Source organism: Podarcis bocagei, assembly GCF_964188305.1.
Source record: "Podarcis bocagei genome assembly, chromosome: 11".
NCBI lineage: Eukaryota > Metazoa > Chordata > Lepidosauria > Squamata > Lacertidae > Podarcis > Podarcis bocagei.
The window spans coordinates 36,319,394-36,340,034 of record NC_138136.1 but is presented as its reverse complement, the minus strand read 5'-3'; the positions used below and the strand labels follow the sequence as shown (position 1 = coordinate 36,340,034).

The following is a 20,641-nucleotide window of genomic DNA, read 5'->3' as shown; positions in this document are numbered from 1 at the left end:
AACAATTTACCCAAATAGTACAGTTCCTCCCAGGATCCAAATATATGATGATCTGCATCCAAAGAACAGTGCAACTAGCTCTGCATATTCAGGGAGGTCTGAGGATTCAATATTCCTAGCAAAAGCCACTCTTGCATTATGCCAAATTACTTTTGAAATTGCAATTTTGGTACTCCTCCAAGTCACTCTATCCTGTACACTACTTTGTCTCTGCAAAATAGCATTTGGGTTTGCCATTCGGAAGAACCCCACTGGGCATATATCCAAACCATCTGAGCACACCTAAAGTGGCCCTTTGAGCTCTGGTCCATGTTAATAAATCTCAAAGTCACTGTTAACCCAACTGAAACGTAGAAAGCTACCTTATACCAAAGTCAGGCCATTGGCCCTCCTAGTTCAGTACTGCCTCTACACTACACTAACTAGCAGCAGCTCTCTGGGGTTTGAGACAAAGTCCCCAAGCTTTATCTGGAGACGCTGGGGACTGAACCTGGGACCTTCTGCATGCTCTGCCCTGAGCTACAGCCCTTCCCTGCACATATAAAACTGCTTTATAGCCAGGCTACTAGTCCATCCAGTTCAATCTTGTCTACTGTTAAATGGTAACAGTTTTCCAAAGTCGTAGGCAAATGCTTTGCTGCCTCAAGAGCTTTTAAATGGAGATGCCAAGGATTGAATTGCTACCTTCTTCTGCATACAAACCAATGTGTTTGATTTGTTGGAAGCCTCCCAGACTGGCTAGAGCAACCCAGTCAGATGAGTGGCATCAGGTCCAGCCCAGGTGTGGCTTCCCTCCCCATGGTTCTGTCCTCAACAAGGGAGCCTGTCATGGGGGCACCTGGCTATGCCCTCTCAAAAAAAAAGCACCCGGGGAGAGGGGCCCCCAGCCCAGCACATGCTAGGCCTCTGTACTACTTCAAGATTACAACTTTGCAACCAAGGCCAGATATTTTGAAAAGATAGCATTAGTCTACCGTCCAGTTGAAGAAATTTCCTTTTTAAGTGCAATAATAGAACAATTAAGCAGCAATCCTAAATTGTTGACTGAAACAGGCTGAAACACTGAAACAGTGTGTGCAGGATTTGTGCGCGCACGCGCACACACACACACACGAAACATTTCAATATGTTTCACTGGAGGAGAAATGTTTTGTATTACTGTTTTAAAGCTACTTTAGAATTTGAGAAAAGCTCGGCCTCTTTGAGGAAACAGATTACACGGAAAACTAGAGCTTTTCCACTTTGCTATGGCAACCAGGGTGCACGGCAGGCATGTAGACTGAACATATAAGTTGAGCTTTGTGAGCAATGGATGTTTTTTAAAAATAAATAAATAAACATCAATGTGGCAAAGTCATAATTTGCCCGCCCCCAGTATCTAGGCATCTTATGAGGGAGGGATAAGGGAAGAATGGAAGAGAGGAAGTAAAAAAGCAAAAAATCAGTTTCATGAAACAGGCAGCATGCCAAAAATGTGATACATTCTACTCTGCTAAATTTAACCTATGCAAAATAGATATATCTTTATATTACATAAGACTGAAGGCATTAATGAATTATTGATGGATGTTGGACTGATAAATGTTGATATGCAACCAGAATCTGCGGAGGGGGGGGGGGTGAGGAAGAAGCATACAGTGCTGATAGCTTTGTTTAGAAGAATCTCTACATAACCATCTGAAGCAAAAGATAAGCCTAGAAACACATCTCTGCATTGAACTAGATGCATGTTAGTCTAGGCACCATTCAGCACATCATCTGAAGACATGGTACAGCCTAACACATATCCTATTAAGCCACAATGTGTGCCACCCTCCAGTTTCTTATCCAAGCAAACAAGCACAGAGGCTGCCTTCACAGGGCACAGTAAACCTTAGTTAGCATCTCACCTTGCATGCGTAGATCACATTTGCTTTGCTCCTCCCCTCGCACTAGCAACTTATGATGCCTGACTAGTTATGCCAAACCAAGGTATGTGATTAGCTTTGCTTAAACAAATCATGGTCAAGAAGCCAGGGAGTAAAACAAACAATGACTCCTCATTCTGGATGTAGCACTAAGTCAGTGGTTTGTTGCTTCCACTCACACCAGGGAGAATGAATTAAAAGTCACCTGCACATTCATGATAAGCCACAAGTGCAATACCAAAACCATATTGTTGCAATACTGCTGGCAAATTGTCATACTGTAGCAGTTTTAAACTGCATTCAATGTTGCCTTTTAAATTGTTATGACCCACCCTGGGAGCTTATGTGAAGGGTGGGCAATAAAGCAAGCAAGCAAACAAACAAACAAACAAATAAACAAATGCCTTACACACTATTTCCAATTTTCAGCACAGACATCTTAGTGCAACTAGTAAATCTAAGCCATAAATCTGTATCTGTGCTGTACCACTTCTGAAAGCAAAGAAATTCAGTGAACATAAAAAACTAGCATGTTGTTGAAAGGAGTAGTGGTAACTTGGCTGGGCAGAGCTATAACCCATGACATTACCATATTAATTTTCTGCATCAAAGGAATCTCTTCGTACAAAAAAGCATTTTCACCTGCCCCCCCCCCCCGCTATCTGAAATAGAATAAGACACAGGTTGCTTTACTTTGACATCAAGAATCTGGAAACTAAGCCTTATGAGGAACGGTTGAGGGAGTTGGCATATTTAGCCCAGTAAAGAGGAGACTGAAAAGAGATACAACAGCCATCTTCAAATATCTAAAGGGCTGTCGTATGGGAGGGAACAAGCTTGTTTTCTCCTGCTCTGGAGGGTAGGACCCATACCGATGGGTTCAAGTTACAAGAAAGGAGATTCTGACTAAACATCAGGAAGAACTTTCTGACACTAATAGCTGTTAGACGGTGGAACAGACTCTCTTGGGAGGTGGCAGGCTCTCCTTCTCTGAAGGTTTTTAAGCGGTGGTTGGATGACCATCTGTCATGGATGCTTTAGTTGAGATTCCTGGATTGCAGGAGGCTGGACTAGATGACCCCAGAGGTCTCTTCCAACTCTACAATTCTATAATTCAATACTACCTCAGTGAGAACTAGGCCTTAAAATTTAAAACTTTCAGAGTACTTAAGCAAACACCCAGAGATTTCACGCTGATGCTTTTGAAGTGCAATAATACCATATGCTCTCTCTTAGCACTGGGAAAATGTAAATTCACCAGGTATTGCAAATGTGTTTGGTAGATTTAAGAGGAAGTAGGAAGTGTGAGTGTAGGTGGCTTCCCACATTTATTTGAACAAAACAACTTTCCAGTTTGTAGCTGAGGAACATATATACACTCTGAAACCAATTTGCTGTGTTCTGTTGCTTTCTTCTGTGTTAGAATCATAGAATTGTAGTGTTGGAAGGGATCATGACTGTCATCTAGACCAATCCCCTGCAATGCAGGAATCTTTTGTCCAATGTGGGGCTCAAACCCACGATCCTGAGATTAAGAGTCGCATGCTCTACTGATTGAGCTATCCTAACAGAGTTAAAGTAGCTGTTGTTCAATGTGGTTCTGCACACAAAAGCCATACCAGCATGTTACTGGTAAAATAAGCCAATGAACTTTCACCTCTTGTCTTGAGCCAATTTGTATTTAGCTGGTGATCACATGAATTAAGAGCCTATGCAGTTCCAAGGTAATTCGCTACTGGACGGAGGCCAGTCAGCTATTAAAAACCAAATAGTAGTTTTATAAAAGAGTTGGCTGATGCTGAAATGTCGAGAGACAAGGCTAAGTAGACAGGTTAAAATGCATCTCAATTTTATAGGGATAGTTTACAAAACTTTGCAGCTCAAGATTGTTGTCGTCACTAGCAGAAAAGCAACATGATAAAAAATTATCCTAAACCTGATTCACAGAACAGAATGGCATTGTTGGAACAATTTTAAAGAAAGTTATTTTCCCCTGCTTATGAATCAATAACTTTTGAAAGACAATCTGGTCACGTGAGACAAGAGGCAAGCAGAGGAACACAGGTCTGGTGCAACAACAGGGAAGCTATGATAGGCCCCAGTATTATGCCCTCATAACCCAAAATATCCCCCATTGTTAAATATCTCTTACAGATTTAGAAGTATTGACCCAGATTAAAGTTTAGAACAATGGATTGGAGAATGTCAGTTAATGCAAAAATGAATCAATGAATATTCTATTATCTATTTCCATTAGCCACTATAATTATACATTTCAGTGGTGCAAAAGTGCAACTCCATGCCATCATATACTTATGCACGTGTCTTGCATATATTTATTAAAACAGGGGGAAACAGACTATAGTTTTGAAACCAGAAGATATTTGTACCACCACACAGTTTGGACAAATATCATTTTGCAGAATAGCCACAGAACACAACATCCTTGACATGTTAGAGGAGGAAAAGTTCCTTGCTTATGGTGTTGAAGGGAAGCCACAGACAACTGACATGTTTTCTATACAACTAAGCCTTGGAAAGAAAGAAAGAAAGGAAGGAAGGAAGGAAGGAAGGAAGGAAGGAAGGAAGGAAGGAAGGAAGGAAGGAAGATAGATTATGGCCACGGTTAGAGTTGCAAGACACTATCTTTGATCCAGAGAAATCTAGATCTAAATAGATATAACTGAACTTTGTGAAATATCTGAAAACCCTTCAGTTTTTGACAAGCAATGGCCAGTGATTTCAGCTTGAGTGATTTCACCCAGGTGGCAAAAGGCAGCAGCGATTGCAGTGTGGCGACAGCTGGGGCAAATGAAGAAACAAAGTGCCAAATCCAAGAGGAAAACCAGCTCCAATGATGATCCCGACAATCCAGTGAGGGGAAACAGGTAAGGGCTCCAGGGTGCGGACTGTTTAAATGGCCAGGGCACAGACCAGAGGGAAGCCTTCCTGCACCGTCAACTCTGCCTTCTGGCCCAGCCCATATCCAAGCCTGCAGCCCCTTTTGCCAATCCTGGGTGCAGGCTAGGATCCAGCTCCAGACAGGATGCCAATCCTGAGTTCTCTGGTCGGAGTCTTAGAGGAGCCTACACTGTTCTGCAATACCGCCACACCGAGAAGGTGAGTGAACTTTCGACAAGTTGCATGTGAAACTCAAAAATTTCATAAGCGATTAACAATGCAATGCAGGGAGCTACAATATACTAAGAAAAATAAAGGCTGTATAAATAACCACTTATTCTCCTAAGTAGTCTGGGTGTTTATTATTTACATTTTGCTCTTGTCATTAAAAGTTTAACACCCCAAAACTTTGTTCACTTCTTTCTACCACGGCTTTGAGAACTCTGACTTCTTCGTATTGTTTCATCTTGACTGTGGTACTGCTTTACTTTTTAGCACACCAATCCCTCATCATTCCCCACTTTTTATTTTGTATTCTGCCACTCTTTTTTCCTGATCCTTTCTTAACTCATCTCTCCACTACTGTCCGCTAGGTTTTCCTTTCCATGCCATATCCATTTAAAGTTTCCTCTCTTTGTTGATGAATGTTTGTATTTCTTCACTCTGCAGATATTCTCAGCTTCAAAAGTCAAAGGTTATAAAATCTTAATGCAACAACTGACGGCTGATCTCAGGCGTCTGTCCCTCAGATTTGCCTTTTCAACTTCTCTATTACTTCCTTATTCTTTGTACCAGAGGTAGCCTCCAGATGTTTTCAAATACAACATTCAACATCCCTGACAATGGTGGCCAGGGCTGATGGGAGTTGTAGCTCACAATCTAGAGCAGGGGTCGGCAAGGTTTACCTCACCTGGGCTGGTTCACTCCTGCGGAGATCCTCTGTGGGCTGGATTGTGAGTGTGCATGAGCATGTGCACCTGCGATTACTGACGTCTGTGTAGACACGATTTCCGGCACCGTAGGAGCAAGTCCCCGCACCGCGCCGTATTAGTGCAGCACGGGGGGGGGGGGCTCACCAAGCGGGCAGCTCGGTTTGGGGGCAGCTCGTGGGCCGGTTAAACAACCCCATGGGCTGCTTGTGGCCCAAGGGCCTTAAGTTGCCGACCCCTGATCTAGAGGGCACAATATTGGTTATCCATTTTTTATACACTCATCTCTAAATTATGCCCTGCTTAACTTCTGTCTAAAAGTGCCAGTGGAGTATAATAGCAGCAATAGTCATATTCACCCTTTCACATGTCCCTAAAGGTATTCCAGGGATCAGTCAATATCCTTGGAGGGATGTTGTGGTGTTGTTGTTTTACTTATACCCCGTCCATCTGGCTGGGTTTCCGCAGCCATGCTGGGCACACAAGGCCAATTCTCCCTATAATACCCTGTACTAACATTCAACTGCTTTTTCCTACAGATATAGAATACTTACAGGTCACTCATATTAGGGTAGCTATGCAAAACAATCACTTCCATTGACTAAATTTGCAGTGCACTATCTGAAATGTTGGAAGCCACCCAGAGTGACTGGGGCTACCCAGTCATATGGGTGGGGTATAAATAATAAAGTGATTATTAAAATGATTTCCATTTTTGCCAATAAGTACTCTCACATTTTCTATACTTTGCCTCAGACAGTATCACGCCAGATTAGTGATAAAGACAGAGCTGAAAAGCTGCTGGTATTTATATTTTGAATGGGGAAACTATCATGCTTCTCTGTTCCTAGTCTTTACTGCAAACTCAGATTTTTAAAATTATTTCCTCCGGCCTCCTACCAAGTTGTGCCTAATCAAGTTGTGCAAACTCCCCCATTCCATTTTAAGAATATTACAAAATGCAGATTCAGGCTTTTCCCATCTTGCCCAACAACATTTCCTTCTCCAATTCCCTCCAACCTGCTTTTTTGTTTTCTTTTGTTTTTTGCTTAGCATCCAGCCTAATTAATGGTTTTGATAGAACATGAAAACCCCTCTTGTTTGGGACTTCAGTTTATCTTAATAAGGGGTCGTGGTGGAAAGAAGATCAACAAGGAAAAAAATAAAACCACTCTACTATTACTTTGGGTTCCCACCCCAGTTAAATTATCAACACAGCTACATGCAATCTGTGTCCAGAATAACTTCAACTTGTTTTTTTTAACAAGTATTTCCCCAAAACTTTAAACATTATTCTAGTCTTGTGACATGGGTAAAACTGATCTCATCTGAATAGAACTCAGTATTTGTTCGGCTATTATATTTCTGTGCAATCATTAAATGAACATCATTACTGTATCCAGGAACTATACTATTGTAAACCATATACTGTATAAAAATATGCAAAACAAAATCAGCTCCAAATTCACTCTGCAAGCACAGCTGCCTATGTTCTTATATATGGGTCTGAAACAAATATACTTTCCCTTCCTTTGTCATGATGGCTATTCCAGGTTTCTTCTGCTTGGATTACTGCACATAGACCTTTTGAAGTGACATGTTTGGATTGTTTTCTTATACTTTATCCTGGGAATAAAAGTGAAAGGGGCCCCTGACCATTAGGTCCAGTCGTGGCTGACTCTGGGGTTGCGGCGCTCATCTCGCTTTACTGGCCGAGGGAGCTGGCGTACAGCTTCCGGGTCATGTGGCCGCAGAGCAGCGCATGGAAACGCCATTTACCTTCCCGCCGGAGCAGTACCTATTTATCTACTTGCACCTTGATGTGCTTTCAAACTGCTAGGTTGGCAGGAGCAGGGACCGAGCAACGGGAGCTCACCCCGTCGCAGGGATTTGAACCGCCAACCTTCTGATTGGCAAGTCCTAGGCTCTGTGGTTTAACCCACAGCGCCACCCGCGTCCCTATCCTGGGAATACTGTTATATAAATAGGAACCTAAGCAGCTGCATTAAACAGAGTCAGACTATTGGTCCATCTTACTTAGCATTGTCTAAACTGACTGACAGTGGCTCTTCAGGGTTTCAGATAGAGGTCTTTTCCAGCCGTACCTGGGAAAACTGGGAACTGTACCTGGGATCTCTTGCACTGCAAAGCATGTGCTCTACCACAGAGTCACAACCCTTCATCATTGAGAAGACCCTCATTCCTAAAACATGCCAGGGAAAGTTCAGTAGTGTGGTTCTCTGCACCATTCTCCAGACGCAATACATCTGAATTACTTCAAATTGCTGAGTTTCAGAGTTAGGTTAATTGGTGGGAAAGCTTTAGATTTTCCAGCTCACACAGCTGGAACAAATCCTTTTAAAGCACAAGAGGTCACTTGCTGCCCATCTAGAATATTGGTTTTTAGTCTTCCTGATTCAATATAAGCATTTAATTCACCTTGGAAATTCCTAACAGCTTTCTCCATGATTACTTTTGATCTGATTTTAAGTTTAGAGGGAATACTTTGGCTTCCAAAGACTGCACTTTTGAACTACTTATATTAAAAGTAAAACCAGTTTAAATTGCATTTCTTTTTCTATACAAATAAATTGTTACAATAATGTCCAACAAAGTATCCATTGATATAAAAACTCATTTCCCCCACAAACAAGAATATCAGAATTAGAAACTTAAATCATTTTGAGATTCTAAGGCTCCCAATGAATTCGTACAGTTGACTGAAGGCCAATTTAGGTATTACCCAAGCTCTGCAGCTGCCACCTATGAATGGTTCTGTCTCACATCTCTCACCATTAACACTTGAAGTGGGGAACCATATAGAATAAACTTCTTCAGAATTATCCACACCAATCCTGAAGCTGTTTAGAGGCTAACAGCACTGATCCAGAAATTTTCTGAATGACTCACCTGAATGACTGTCATTCCCCAAACCCAATTACATGCATTTTTCTATAAGGCATGGGGCCAGACCACATGGAACAACGAACCACACTGAACAAAAACATATCACTCAGGTTTTTTAATTGGTCCAACAAATAATCAGAAGCAACATTCTGGCTTTACTTAGAACGCCTAATTCCAAGACTCTTAATATTCTGGCTCAAAGTTCTCAAACAGTAACTGGGAAAAGTCTCCCAAGGTAACAAGAAGGCCAGTAAAAGGGCATCAAAATAGGTTAGGAAGGACCAACTCCCAAGGAAACTCCCAAAGTTTTCCACCAAGAAATTGACAGCAATTTCTTGCCATCTGTCCCCAGCACACGTCTCTCACAACAGCCCAATACCAGTTATTCCATACTCTGTCCTGTGTCTTGGCAGCAGATACAGGCAATTTTGACATTCCGCACTGGTTTGCTCCAATTTATTTATTTATCTATCATTTAATTACATTTGTATACTGTCTTTCATCCAAAGATCAAAGGGTAGTTCACAACATAAACTGCTACTCTCTTATAGTTCCATGCTTCCCTGACACTTATTGTTTCTAATTTAAAGTCTATTAACATGAACCCAGGTATAAAGACACTAATGTCTTTAACACTCTGTAATCCTTTGCAAGCTACCAATTCCTGCAAAAAGACTTTCAGGCCTAAAAGGTAAAGGTAAAGGTACCCCTGCCCGTTACGGGCCAGTCTTGACAGACTCTGGGGTTTGTGCGCCCATCTCACTCTATAGGCCGTGGGCCAGCGCTGTCCGGAGACACTTCCGGGTCACGTGGCCAGCGTGACAAAGCTGCATCTGGCGAGCCAGCGCAGCACACGGAACGCCGTTTACCTTCCCGCTGGTAAGCGGTACCTATTTATCTACTTGCACCCAGGGGTGCTTTCGAACTGCTAGGTTGGCAGGCGCTGGGACCGAGCAGCGGGAGCGCACCCCACCGCGGGGATTCGAACCGCCGACCTTTCGATCGGCAAGCCCTAGGCGCTGAGGCTTTTACCCACAGCGCCACCCGCGTCCCTAATGAAGGTTAAAGGAACAGCCCTCCCGTTCATGCCCACTTTCTGAATGCTGCTGCTAGAAAGCTAAGCTTTGGGGAATGTGGATAGGAGCAGCTTGGAATGCGTACCCCAAATTTATTTGCAAGGCAAGCCTAAAACCAAAGTTCAAATGGATTTTAAGCTAAGATAGCAAGAACACCCCCTATTTCCAACCTGAATCCCATCCCAAAATTCAGCAACATCACTACATGTGGATCACTAACCATCTCAGATTAAAGCAGTCATGAGAAAGGAATGGCTCGATGCCAGCTGTCAATTTGTAGTGAGGTTGTCATCTAAATTGGTTTTGCAAAGGACTCCCCACTCCAAAATCTGGGAAATCCCCCCAAAAAATCCACATAAGTCTCCTGTTGCCAAGCTTTCCCTTTCACACAACAGCAGATTTTTTCACTCGTTTTTTTACCCAGACAGCTCTATTTACAGTGCCAGCTGCAGTTTTTGATCCAGGCACATAAAATCCAAGAATGGCTGTGCATTGGTTAAGACAATATTTTCCCCTACCCACAAAACCTGCCCTTGTGTCATTGGACTCACATCTGATGGGCCTCATAGTCATAACATTAGATTTCGCTCAAAAAACCAGGGCAGCTTCTGTTCCCCACTCTCTGCTCCCCATGTCTCTGGTCAGAAAGTGAAAGAGGAATCAGCACAGGATAAGTATTCAGAGTGAATAAAACTAAACTGTAATGCCTTGATCACACAGTACCAGCCACTCCTAAGGGGCAATTTTCCACAATGGCCAATATTTGAACAAATGCATGTTGATGTAGTAAAGACACCAGTTCAAATTAACAAGTTTGACATGTTTCTTGCTTCAATTTCAATTCAATTACTATATAAACCACAAAATTAAAGACACTTGGCAGCTTAACAAACCAAAATGTAAACTCATTATGTTTTGCAGAATACCATGTGAGGTGACTGTGCAAACTGGCTACTAATTCTGTAATTAAAAATGATGAGTGGATTAAATAAATGGAAACCCAATCTAGGTTTTCCTTTCCCCATCTAGAAGGAAAAACACAATGACCACACATGAAAGGCCAGGGAGTTAGAAGAGAGGGAATAGCTAAAGGCAGATATCACACAACCCACAGCTATAAATAAATAAATAAATAAATAATAATAATAATAATAATAATAATAATAATAATAATAATAATAATAATAATATATTTATACCCTGCCCATCTGGCTGGGTTTCCCCAGCTACTCTGGGCGGCTTCCAACAAAATATTAAAATACAATAATTCATCAAATATTAAAAACTTCCCTAAACAGGGCTACCTTCAGATGTCTTCTAAAAGTCAGATAGTTGTTTATTTCCTTGACATCTGATGGGAGGGCTTTCCACAGTGTGGGTGCCACTACTGAGAAGGCCCTGTACCTGGTTCCCTGTATCCTCACTTCTCGCAGTGAGGGAACCGCCAGAAGGCCTTCGACGCTGGACCTCAGTGTCCAGGCTGAACGACAGGGGTGGAGACGCTCCTTCAAGTATACTGGCCCAAGGCCATTTAGGGCTTTAAAGGTCAGCACCACATTTGTGGGTCACATTTAAGCATCTCCTCTCCGTAAGGAAGAAGGTGGCAGACCTGGATCATAGCCATAGGATACCTTGGAACCAAAAAGGTAGTAGCCCTATGGCGACTCCTTCACAAGCACATCTCACCTCCTGAAAATGACATGGTAAAAGTTCTCACCCAGGGAAGAACATCACAAAATAATGCAAGTGCCTGGTCAATATAGGACAGAAGCATTAAAAGCAGAGTTGACGCATTATCACATATGGGTATCAGAACTATGCAATGTTATCAGGTCTTTGTTCTTATCTTCTGGTTCCCACATGTGCAAGTGCTAATTATGAAGCAATCACAGTTCATATCAGGAAGCGACAACAATACTCCCTTCATAGCCTGTTCTACTCCAGTGGTTTGGAACTACCACCAACCAACCTCTTGAAAACTGCTGAGGGCCTTGGAAGACCACTTCATGCCCTTTCTGCCTATTGTAGCAATTGTAATGTGCTGTGCTGGACGAGGTATGGTTTTTAATTGTATTTTTATGCCTTTTAATTTCTTATAATTGATTTTATTGTATTCCAAGTGCTTCCTTCCCCCCTCCCCTCCAAAAGAGAAAGAACATCACTTCAAGTCTGTCTGGTTTACCTTATGGGCAGACTGGACCACTGGGTTCACAAACACTGCTCCCACTGTTCTTCAAAGATGTGCCACAGACCACCATCAGAATAAAGCTTGCAGTTCTTATATTAGCAAAGATGGAAATTAATTTTAGGTGGTGCACTATGCAAAAGAGACAACAGAAGCCAAACAGTAGCATTGCCTAGTTGCTGAAGGGCATGCAGCTCTGAAAAAGTAAACTTCCATCTTCACCGGGTAGATGGTCCATTTCTTCTAGTTTTAGGATTCTATTGCTTGGCAGATATATTTAATATCCACCACAACACAAAAATAGTAAAGGTCATTTTGGCCTGCAAGAAAAATCCCAAAATCTTAAGTAAGCTTTTGAATACTCCAGAACTTGCATTAGGATGATGAAATGTACCATCTAGGCCAGGCATAGGCAAACTTGGCCCTCCAGATGTTTTGGGATTACAACTCCCATCATCCCTGACCACTGGTCCAGCTAGAGATGATCCAGGCCATTGAAGAGCTCTGCAGCTTCCTTGTGATTCTGTAATGTTATGGTTGGCCTAACAAAGGTATTAATTACTAACTGGATTTTTCTGATGAACCAGCACAACTTCCTTTACTTTTTGTGTGATTTTGAGACCATACAATTTAGCCATTCGGGACAGGGATCCTAAAACTGGAGCATGATACTAGTTGTGAATGCTTTTAAGGTATTTTCCTTCAGTAAAATTCAGACATTATGTGGCCATCCTCGTTTAGCAGTTACTCATTAACTATGAATAAAAAAAGGTGAAGATAAACATGTCTGGCTGCCAAATTACAGTCATCAATACTTGTACCTAGCTGAGAACTGTTTGAAGAAACCCGCAGTAACTGGAAAACACTGGGTACACCTAGAAAGTACACATACAGCTCACTCTTTTATTTTAAAGAAGAAAAGCTATTCCATTCAGGTTTCTCCTGACCTGATAAATCCATTACTATATGAAAGTTACCCGCTTATCCACTTGGGAACCATGTATTTAAATAGTGATACATTTTCAAGCAGTGGACACAACTAAAACACAAGTTCCATGGTTCTCAAAGGGAAAGCCAAGCATGTGCTTAAATTAGCCCAATGTGAAATCAAAGGAACTTTCATTTAGTGCTTCACTTGGCTGAACAATGCTTGAAATAAAGTGTTATAGTTAATGGATGTAGCTCCTTAAGAGCAAGTGATACATCTTTGGATTGTTGAGAATTCAAATCTACTCCAAAATTTTTTTTTAAAGAGTTGTGGATCAAGAACTTCAGCCTATCCGGTTCTTAGCATGAAGTGAATCATGAGTACTATTTTAAAAGAAAGGTGGTCACAGATGATGTAGTTGCATTGCTACTGAAATTGTGGCCACCATCTTGCATTTCACTTCATTCACCACCTAACACTGATCTCAGGTGGTCAAGCACCTATGAGTTTGGAGGTGAAACTGGGCTGCCTCAAAACAAGGTTGTGCTTTCTACATATTATGGCGGTTCCCTAATATACTTCTACACATAAAAGTGTGTGAAGTTCTTTAGAAGAACAAAACAAGAATGTTGTTATCCGTTCGGCAGACCTATGGATGCAGAGGGAAAAGAAATGAGAAAATACTAGAGTATTTTAGACTATGGCATTAGATACTGCATCTGAAACTGTAGCAACTGCAGGGTCAAGGTCACTCTGAAGTACTGCAGTAAGTATATAAGAGGAGCCCTGCTGGATCAGGCCCATCTAGTCCAACATCTTGTTCTCATGGTGGCCAAAAAGATGCCCGTGGAAAGCCTGCAAACAGGACATGAGCGCAACAGCATTCTGCCTACCTGCGATTCTCAGCACCTGGTCTTCAGAGGCGTACTGCCTCTGACAGTGTAACATAGCCATTGTGGCCAATTGCAATTGACAACATTGTCCTCCATGAAGTCAGGCAAATTGTGTAGCCTGTTGGTCACACTGAATCCTCAAATCCTCCAGTGATTCCTCCCCCACAGTGGGAGTCAGTAACCACTGGACTGTACAAATTAACTCTCCTAGCTGGCTACCAAAGGATGCAATGCAAGCTGTGAAGTGAGTTTTCTTTGCAGTCCGCGCTGCCACATGGTAGGCACAATTATGTGCATTAGCCAGAGTTCAGTCAGCTTTGGAGTGAGATTTGCACCACGTGTGCAAGCCTTCGTCTGGCTTGCTTCATACCTCAGAACTCCCCAGAATACCAAGGAACTGCTCAGTCTCTATAACACTGAGGAGGTTGCCCGGGAGCTGCCCATTTCATCTTGTGCATAAGGATTGTTGTCTTTCTCCTCTGAAAGATACCCCAGAGCATTCAAGAACCCTTCAGGTTCCATCAGTCTCCAAAGGTGGGCCATCTGAACAGGGAGTGCAGCCATTACAAGGAGTGCATTTCACCACCATCTTTGGTCCATCCCTCATATCACTCACAGTAAAGACCAAGACAAGGGCATGCCCTGCCCAATGTGTTGCATCAATGACTATTTTGATGCAGCCCCATAGCTGTCATGAAGTCTTGAGCCTCCATGTGGATATTAAGTCACCTAGGACTAAGTCCCACAACACCACACCTGAGACTACCTCATCTCACTTAGTCAGGATGTCACTGGGTTTTCAATAGGATCCCCTGGCCATTTTTCTGGCCCAACACTAGGAGCAGACCCTCTAAGGTCATCCCATGATCAACAGGTTTTCTGGTAAAGGAGATGGTGCTTCTATTAACAGCAACAACACACACACACACACACACACACACACACACACACACACACACTGAGTCTGGTCTGGAGCTGTATCAAGTACCCAGATGCACAAAGCTGAGTTAGGTAGTACTGGTAGTACACACCAGGTCAGTCCTTTCATCCAAAATCAAGTCATAGATGAGCATGTTTTAATGAATTGACCTGGCATTCACTAGCAACACCAACAAGCCAGAAGGCTCAATGGATAAGCTACCAGAGGTTCTACAGGAGTGGGAGGACTTGGGCAGCAGACAGGGACCGACCAAACATCTAGGGTTCCCTGCCCCTGATGGTGATCAGCTATTACATTCCAACTATATCTTCCCCAGCCCACTACCACTGACATTAGGACAGCTTCTTGCAAGATCAGGAAGAAGGATGAGTCTGGGCCTCACCAACCACTGGAGGCAAGAGGTGAGGGGATGAGGGCACTTACCATAGCATTAGCAAATGAATTTGCTAGCACTGTTGCACACTAGCGTCAATGCAGTGTTGTCAAGCTCCCCACGCTTACAATATTTGCACAGTCACTTGCTATAGCAAGCGTCCTCTCCTTGCCATAATCAGTGAATTCGCAAACATGTTAAGCATGGAAAGCCAGACAACACTGCAACAACATTAGCCTGAAAAAGCAACCTTTTCCCATTCATTTTTCTAGCTAGTCACAAGAGACAAACAAAACACAGGGACATCTTCCTCCCTGACTTAACTTGCTAGCTACAGTTCATCTGCGGGTTCTCTCTGACACACACACTTCCTCTTCAGAACACTAATCTCAGTCCAGCCTCAGCAAGCAGTGATAGGAGTCTTGACAGACCCTTGAAAAGAATCTTCCAGAAATTATTGATCACTGAGAAATTATCAGTTGCTTCCATACTAGCTGTTGTGCCTTGAATCATCAGTCACTCAACTGATCTCAAGCAATCAAGTATATTACAATGGCCGCTTAACATATTGTAATGCTTGAGAAACTAATTTATGGCATACGTTCACATAGAAAAAATGCACTTCAAAAGTAAAGAGCATGTGATAAAACAAGCTCTTATGAAAGATCAGACAATATGGCAGACAATTATTAACTAAAGTGCAGTAACACAAAAAGGACACATTCTACCCCAGCCAACTTAAAGATGAACACCAAATTAAGCAAAAAGATCAGAGGGAAATAAAACATGCCTGTAAACCTGCAGCTGAGGAAGACGCTTCATGTATCTGATGAAGTTTTTCCCAGTCCACAAAAGTTTATAATAAAATGTTTTAACCTTCAAGGTACTTACAAGATTCCTTGTTGCCACAACTCCTCTTAAAATATCAGTATGTTCATATTAAAAACATAGTAAACTACAACACACAAGTCCATGTGGAATTTTAATTTATCTACATTATAATCACAGCAGCGTTTTTAAAAATAAAATATCACATGAAGTAAAGAAGACTCGGGAGTGGGTGGGGGAGAACCTAAAAGCCCTACAGCCTTTCTTATTTTCTTTGCAAAACACTGATCTCCAAATATAGAACAAGTTAGCTAGACTGACTCAAGTTTGATTGGCAGCTGACAGCAAAAACCTATTAGCAAATAATGTAAAGCATGTGTCAGAAACAGAACTGAATGTCAGAAATAACTGTATTGGTATTATTCCAGTGACAAAGTGTAGGTTTAAGAGCTCAGCAGACTTGGGCTTAAATCTCAGATCATTTCAGTGAGCAACTATGGGCAGGTCAGAAGGCTACTTCCTGCATTGTTTTTAACATGTACACGTAAGATGTGCATGCAACATAAGGCAGATACACTTGTTAGTGAGTTGGCATTGGCCACAGCTGCTCACTGTGCTTGGCTCCATGTTAAAACCAGAAGTTGCCTCCCGCCTCAGTTCCCTATCTGATGAGTATCCTCTACTTTTATATTACTTACTTTATATTTATTTGTTTATTTATTTATATTTATTTATTTATTATTTATATTACTCTACTTTTATATTATTTCTTATTTATTTCTTACATTTGTATCTCATCTATTCCTCCAAGGTCACTTAGTGAGCTTCACAGCTGAGTGGGGATTCGAACCTATATGTCCCAGGTCCTAGTCCAACACTCTAACCATTGCACCACACTGGCTCTTACCATCAAGGTACCTTGTCAATGAAAAGCAAAACTGCTTACGTTCATAAAGTACAACTAGCTTGCTTCAGAAGAGTTGTGGTATAACTTTTCAGGTATACCCCTCTTGACTGTGAATAAAAAACCCATCAGGTTATTTATCACAATAAGATGTGATTTTGGTAACTGGAAGAGTTAACAGCCATGCAACACAACATAACATTTAAGTAAGTATGAATAACTTTTTTAAAAAAAAACATTATGGGAACACCAAAGCATTACAAACTGTCAGGACCAGTTTATTTGCTCTGCCCTGTATGTCAGCACATATTTCCCACCACCATTAGAGAAGGGAAAATCAGGTTACAGGAAAATGAGGTGCAAGTCCAGAAGACTTGGCCATGGCAAGATGGCACTTTGAGCTTGGCTTCTTTCAAGATCACCTTTTTTGTAAGCTACTTATTAGTTACTCTATGACTCTGAGATTCTGGTTTTGCATGTCACTTTGCTACCATGAGTAATACAATGCATAGTATTCAATACACCTGAAACTAGAAGGCTTAAAACTGTTCTTGGAAACTGTTCCCTTAGCTCAGTTCTGCCAAAGAAGAACAACTGTTTCCTCTGTTTGCAGCTTTATGTTGCTATCACTCTCAGAAAGGTACATCTTTTCTCAAACCACTTCCTGGCTCAGTCTGAAGGAGAACTCTGAACTTCTGCCATGGAGCCTCGTGGTGTGCTTTGTAGGCAATTATTGCCAGAGAAAAGAGCAAGCACTTCAGCCAAAATCATGGCCTCTTGAGGATCTCAGCAGCAGCAGGTGGTATTAACGCAGGTTGGGACAGGGCAGCAGGAGGAAGAAGAACAATATATCATTATGTACTTTTCCTACATGTTGCCCAAGCGAGTTAGTGTCAGCAGTCATCAAGGTCATAGAAGCCTTGTGAATTAGGATAGCTAGCTTGCCACAACCAGGGAACAAAATATATAGCTTACCAGTTCAAAAGCTTTAAGGAAAGCTGACTTTTCAGGACTGTGAGCTCATCAACACAACACCAGTAAGCAAAGGTCCTCTAAAGTAAGATGTCTTTATTATGAAACTGCACAGTGCTGTTCTGAAACCTTTAAGGTTTCATCAGTGGGGCACCTGGAGGCAAGGTTATGGGCATTCTATATGCTTTATCATTTGAGACTGACACCCAGGGGTCATGCAGGGCTTGTAGCTAAAACTTTGATACAGGCTTCTTAGAATTTTAAGAGCCCTTTCAAGGCAAATGTGGGGCATTTCAAGGAATGGGAACAGTCAGAGAACACGGCAGTTGCCTGTTGCAATATTGCAAGTTTAATAGCACATTCAGCTGGGGGTGGGGGTGGTAAACAGTTGCAACAACAGGCACACCTTTGCTGCCCAGCCAGAGCAGCAGTTAACTGTCATGACTCCTCCCTGCCAAGGTGCAGTGGAAATTATAGCTGGGAGACAATGTCAAGGCACTCTGTGTTCTCAGCACCCTCCCAACATAAACTCTTCAGGCATAAAACACGATACAAGCACATTCTACTCTAATTTAACTTTGCATCCCCTTCAGATGTAATAGCAAAGATCTTTTGATTAATGGTGCAGACTTCCAGCTCCTAAAGATAAAACAAATCCAGAAATTCCTTCACTTCTAGGAGGAATTAGGGAAGCGGGCACATGCAAATTAGAACTACTTTGTACATAATTTTTAACCACATATCTATTTTCTTAATGCTAAAGAAGGGGGGGATGCATCTTTTGCAAATGCATGTGCAAAATGAAATGTTGAACAGAAGCCTCTGTTGGGGGAATCAATTGGTCATTACTCCCTGCATGGCATATCTACCGTGGTACCTCTGGTTACATACTTAATTCGTTCCAGAGGTCTGTTCTTAACCTGAAACTGTTCTTAACCTGAAGCACCACTTTAGCCTAATGGGGCCTCCTGCTGCCACCGTGCCGCCGGAGCACAATTTCTGTTCTCATCCTGAAGCAAAGTTCCTAACCCGAGGTACTATTTCTGGGTTGGCGGAGTGTAACCTGAAGCGTATGTAACCCGAGATACCACTGTATAGGGATTGCAGTCTGAGATCACAACCATCTATTCACATTCCTAAAAGTAAGTCCCATTTATCTAAATGGAGCTTATTAGCTCTGAGTGGACATGTATAGGATTACAGTGTTAAGGACCTCTATGCACGCTTGCTTGGGAGTAAGTCCTAGAGATCTCAAGGAGCTTATTTCCAAGCAAATACAGTATGTGATTCACTTGTGTTTGGAATCCTTGCCTTAACACATTGCATGTACACTCTATAGCAGAACTATTATTCCCCAGTAAAACTCCCACAACTTAAAAGAGCATTTAACATCAGATTCCTTTCTAAGAACTCCGCCAGCAGAAGAGTCTTCAAAAAGCAAGCAAGCAAGTTCTCTCTCAGCCTGCTTGCTTGTCGAGAGATTACAGGAGCCACACGGACACCGCGCCATCAGCTTGTGACACCTTGACCTATGAAATCCTTCCTGCTGGAGCCGCGCAGGGAGGGAGAGAAACCATCCTGCAAAGCGCTCAGGTAACAAGCCAGCGACAGGTGTTTCCCGTCGCCTCCACCACAAACAGCGCCCCCAAGGACACCTCTCCTTCCCGCACACGTGTCGCTCTGTAGGGCAAGGGCGGCCTCGACACCTGAGCGCTTCGGGAGTCTCTCCCCAGAACCCCGCGAAACAGAAAGGGTGGGGGAGAGAGAGAGACACGTCTGTACGCGCGTGTGTCCTTGTGCAACGCCGCCGTCCCGGCTCGGTGCTCCATTTTGGCGCAAACCCAAATGTAATCAATAAAGTGAGTTGGCAGCGAGCGAGGCGAGTCAGCGCCGGGGTACTTACAGCCATAGCGCGGTCTCTGCAAGGCCGGCGAAGAGGGCTCCTCATAATGCATTCTCCCGGCTCACAAACTTCTCGAAGCCAGGAGTAATCCGCTTTTTCACCGTCCTGCAGCCGCCGCTGCTCCACAAACACGCACGCACAGTAGGGGGAGCCGCCTGTTCCTGCCGCGCACTCCTCGCCTCTTCCGCAACAGCCCTCCGGGCAGTCTCGGTCGTCCTCGCAGCCGCTGCCTGAAGCTTCAGAAGCCGACGACGGGGTCCCAGTCTCTGGCAGTCGGCGGACACCAAACCTGAGGCGAGCGGGCGGGCAGGAAGGCGCGCCTTCCGTCTCCTCCTTCTCCTGCCGCCGCCGCCGCCGCGCGCGAATGAAGTTGGGCGCAGGCTGAAGGGCGGCTCTCGCCTCCTGCTTTCCCTCCCCCTCTCTGATTCGCTCCTTCGCGACCAGGACTCGTCCCTTTTACCTGGCTCGCCTCTTTGAGCGCTCGGCGCCCTCTCGGGCCAGGCAGCGGCGGCGGCGGGAGATTAGCTCGTTGTTCCTTGGCGCGCTCAGCTCTTCGCCAAAGTGAACTCCTTTCTCCACCGCCAAAGTGAACTCCTTTCTCCACCCCCAGCGCGCTTCCTCTCTCTTCCTCGCTTCTCCCCGGCCCCGTTATTTAGGGGGGGGGGGGGAGAGGAACAGAGCCTGCTCCACAGCGACCCCTCCCGCCTCCTGCCAGCGGCCGTCGACGCAGCCGGGTGGGCCGAGCCCCCTCCTCTCCTCAGCTCGCAGCCTGCGCCGAGGGGAGGCCAGGCGAGATGCCTCCGGTCGGGGGGGGGGGGGCTCTCCGCTTTCCACTTCACCGGCCTCACCCGTCTTGCCCCGGTGTGTGGCTTGTGCGCTTTGCACCACAGAAGTTTAAAATAAAAACTGAAAACGCACGCACGTCAGGAGACAAAAGAACTCGCCTGTTTTCATCCTATTTCTGTCCCAGGCAGTTGCTGGGTTACAGAGAAACG

At 43.5% G+C, this 20,641-nt stretch overlaps 1 protein-coding gene across 2 annotated transcripts in view; it reads right to left on the bottom strand.

Moving 5' to 3' along the window:
- Positions 1 to 20,195, bottom strand: part of IQGAP2 (IQ motif containing GTPase activating protein 2) — a 121,688-nt gene extending 101,493 nt beyond the window's left edge. The window contains exon 1 of one of the 2 annotated variants that reach the window (XM_081212622.1): positions 19,647 to 20,195. In XM_081212622.1, coding sequence (XP_081068748.1) covers positions 19,647 to 19,698 — 52 coding nt within the window. In that variant the 5' untranslated portion in view covers positions 19,699 to 20,195. The remainder of the gene's footprint in view (positions 1 to 19,646) is intronic. The other variant, XM_081212623.1, reaches the window with a different exon arrangement.
- Positions 20,196 to 20,641: the final 446 nt, after the last annotated feature.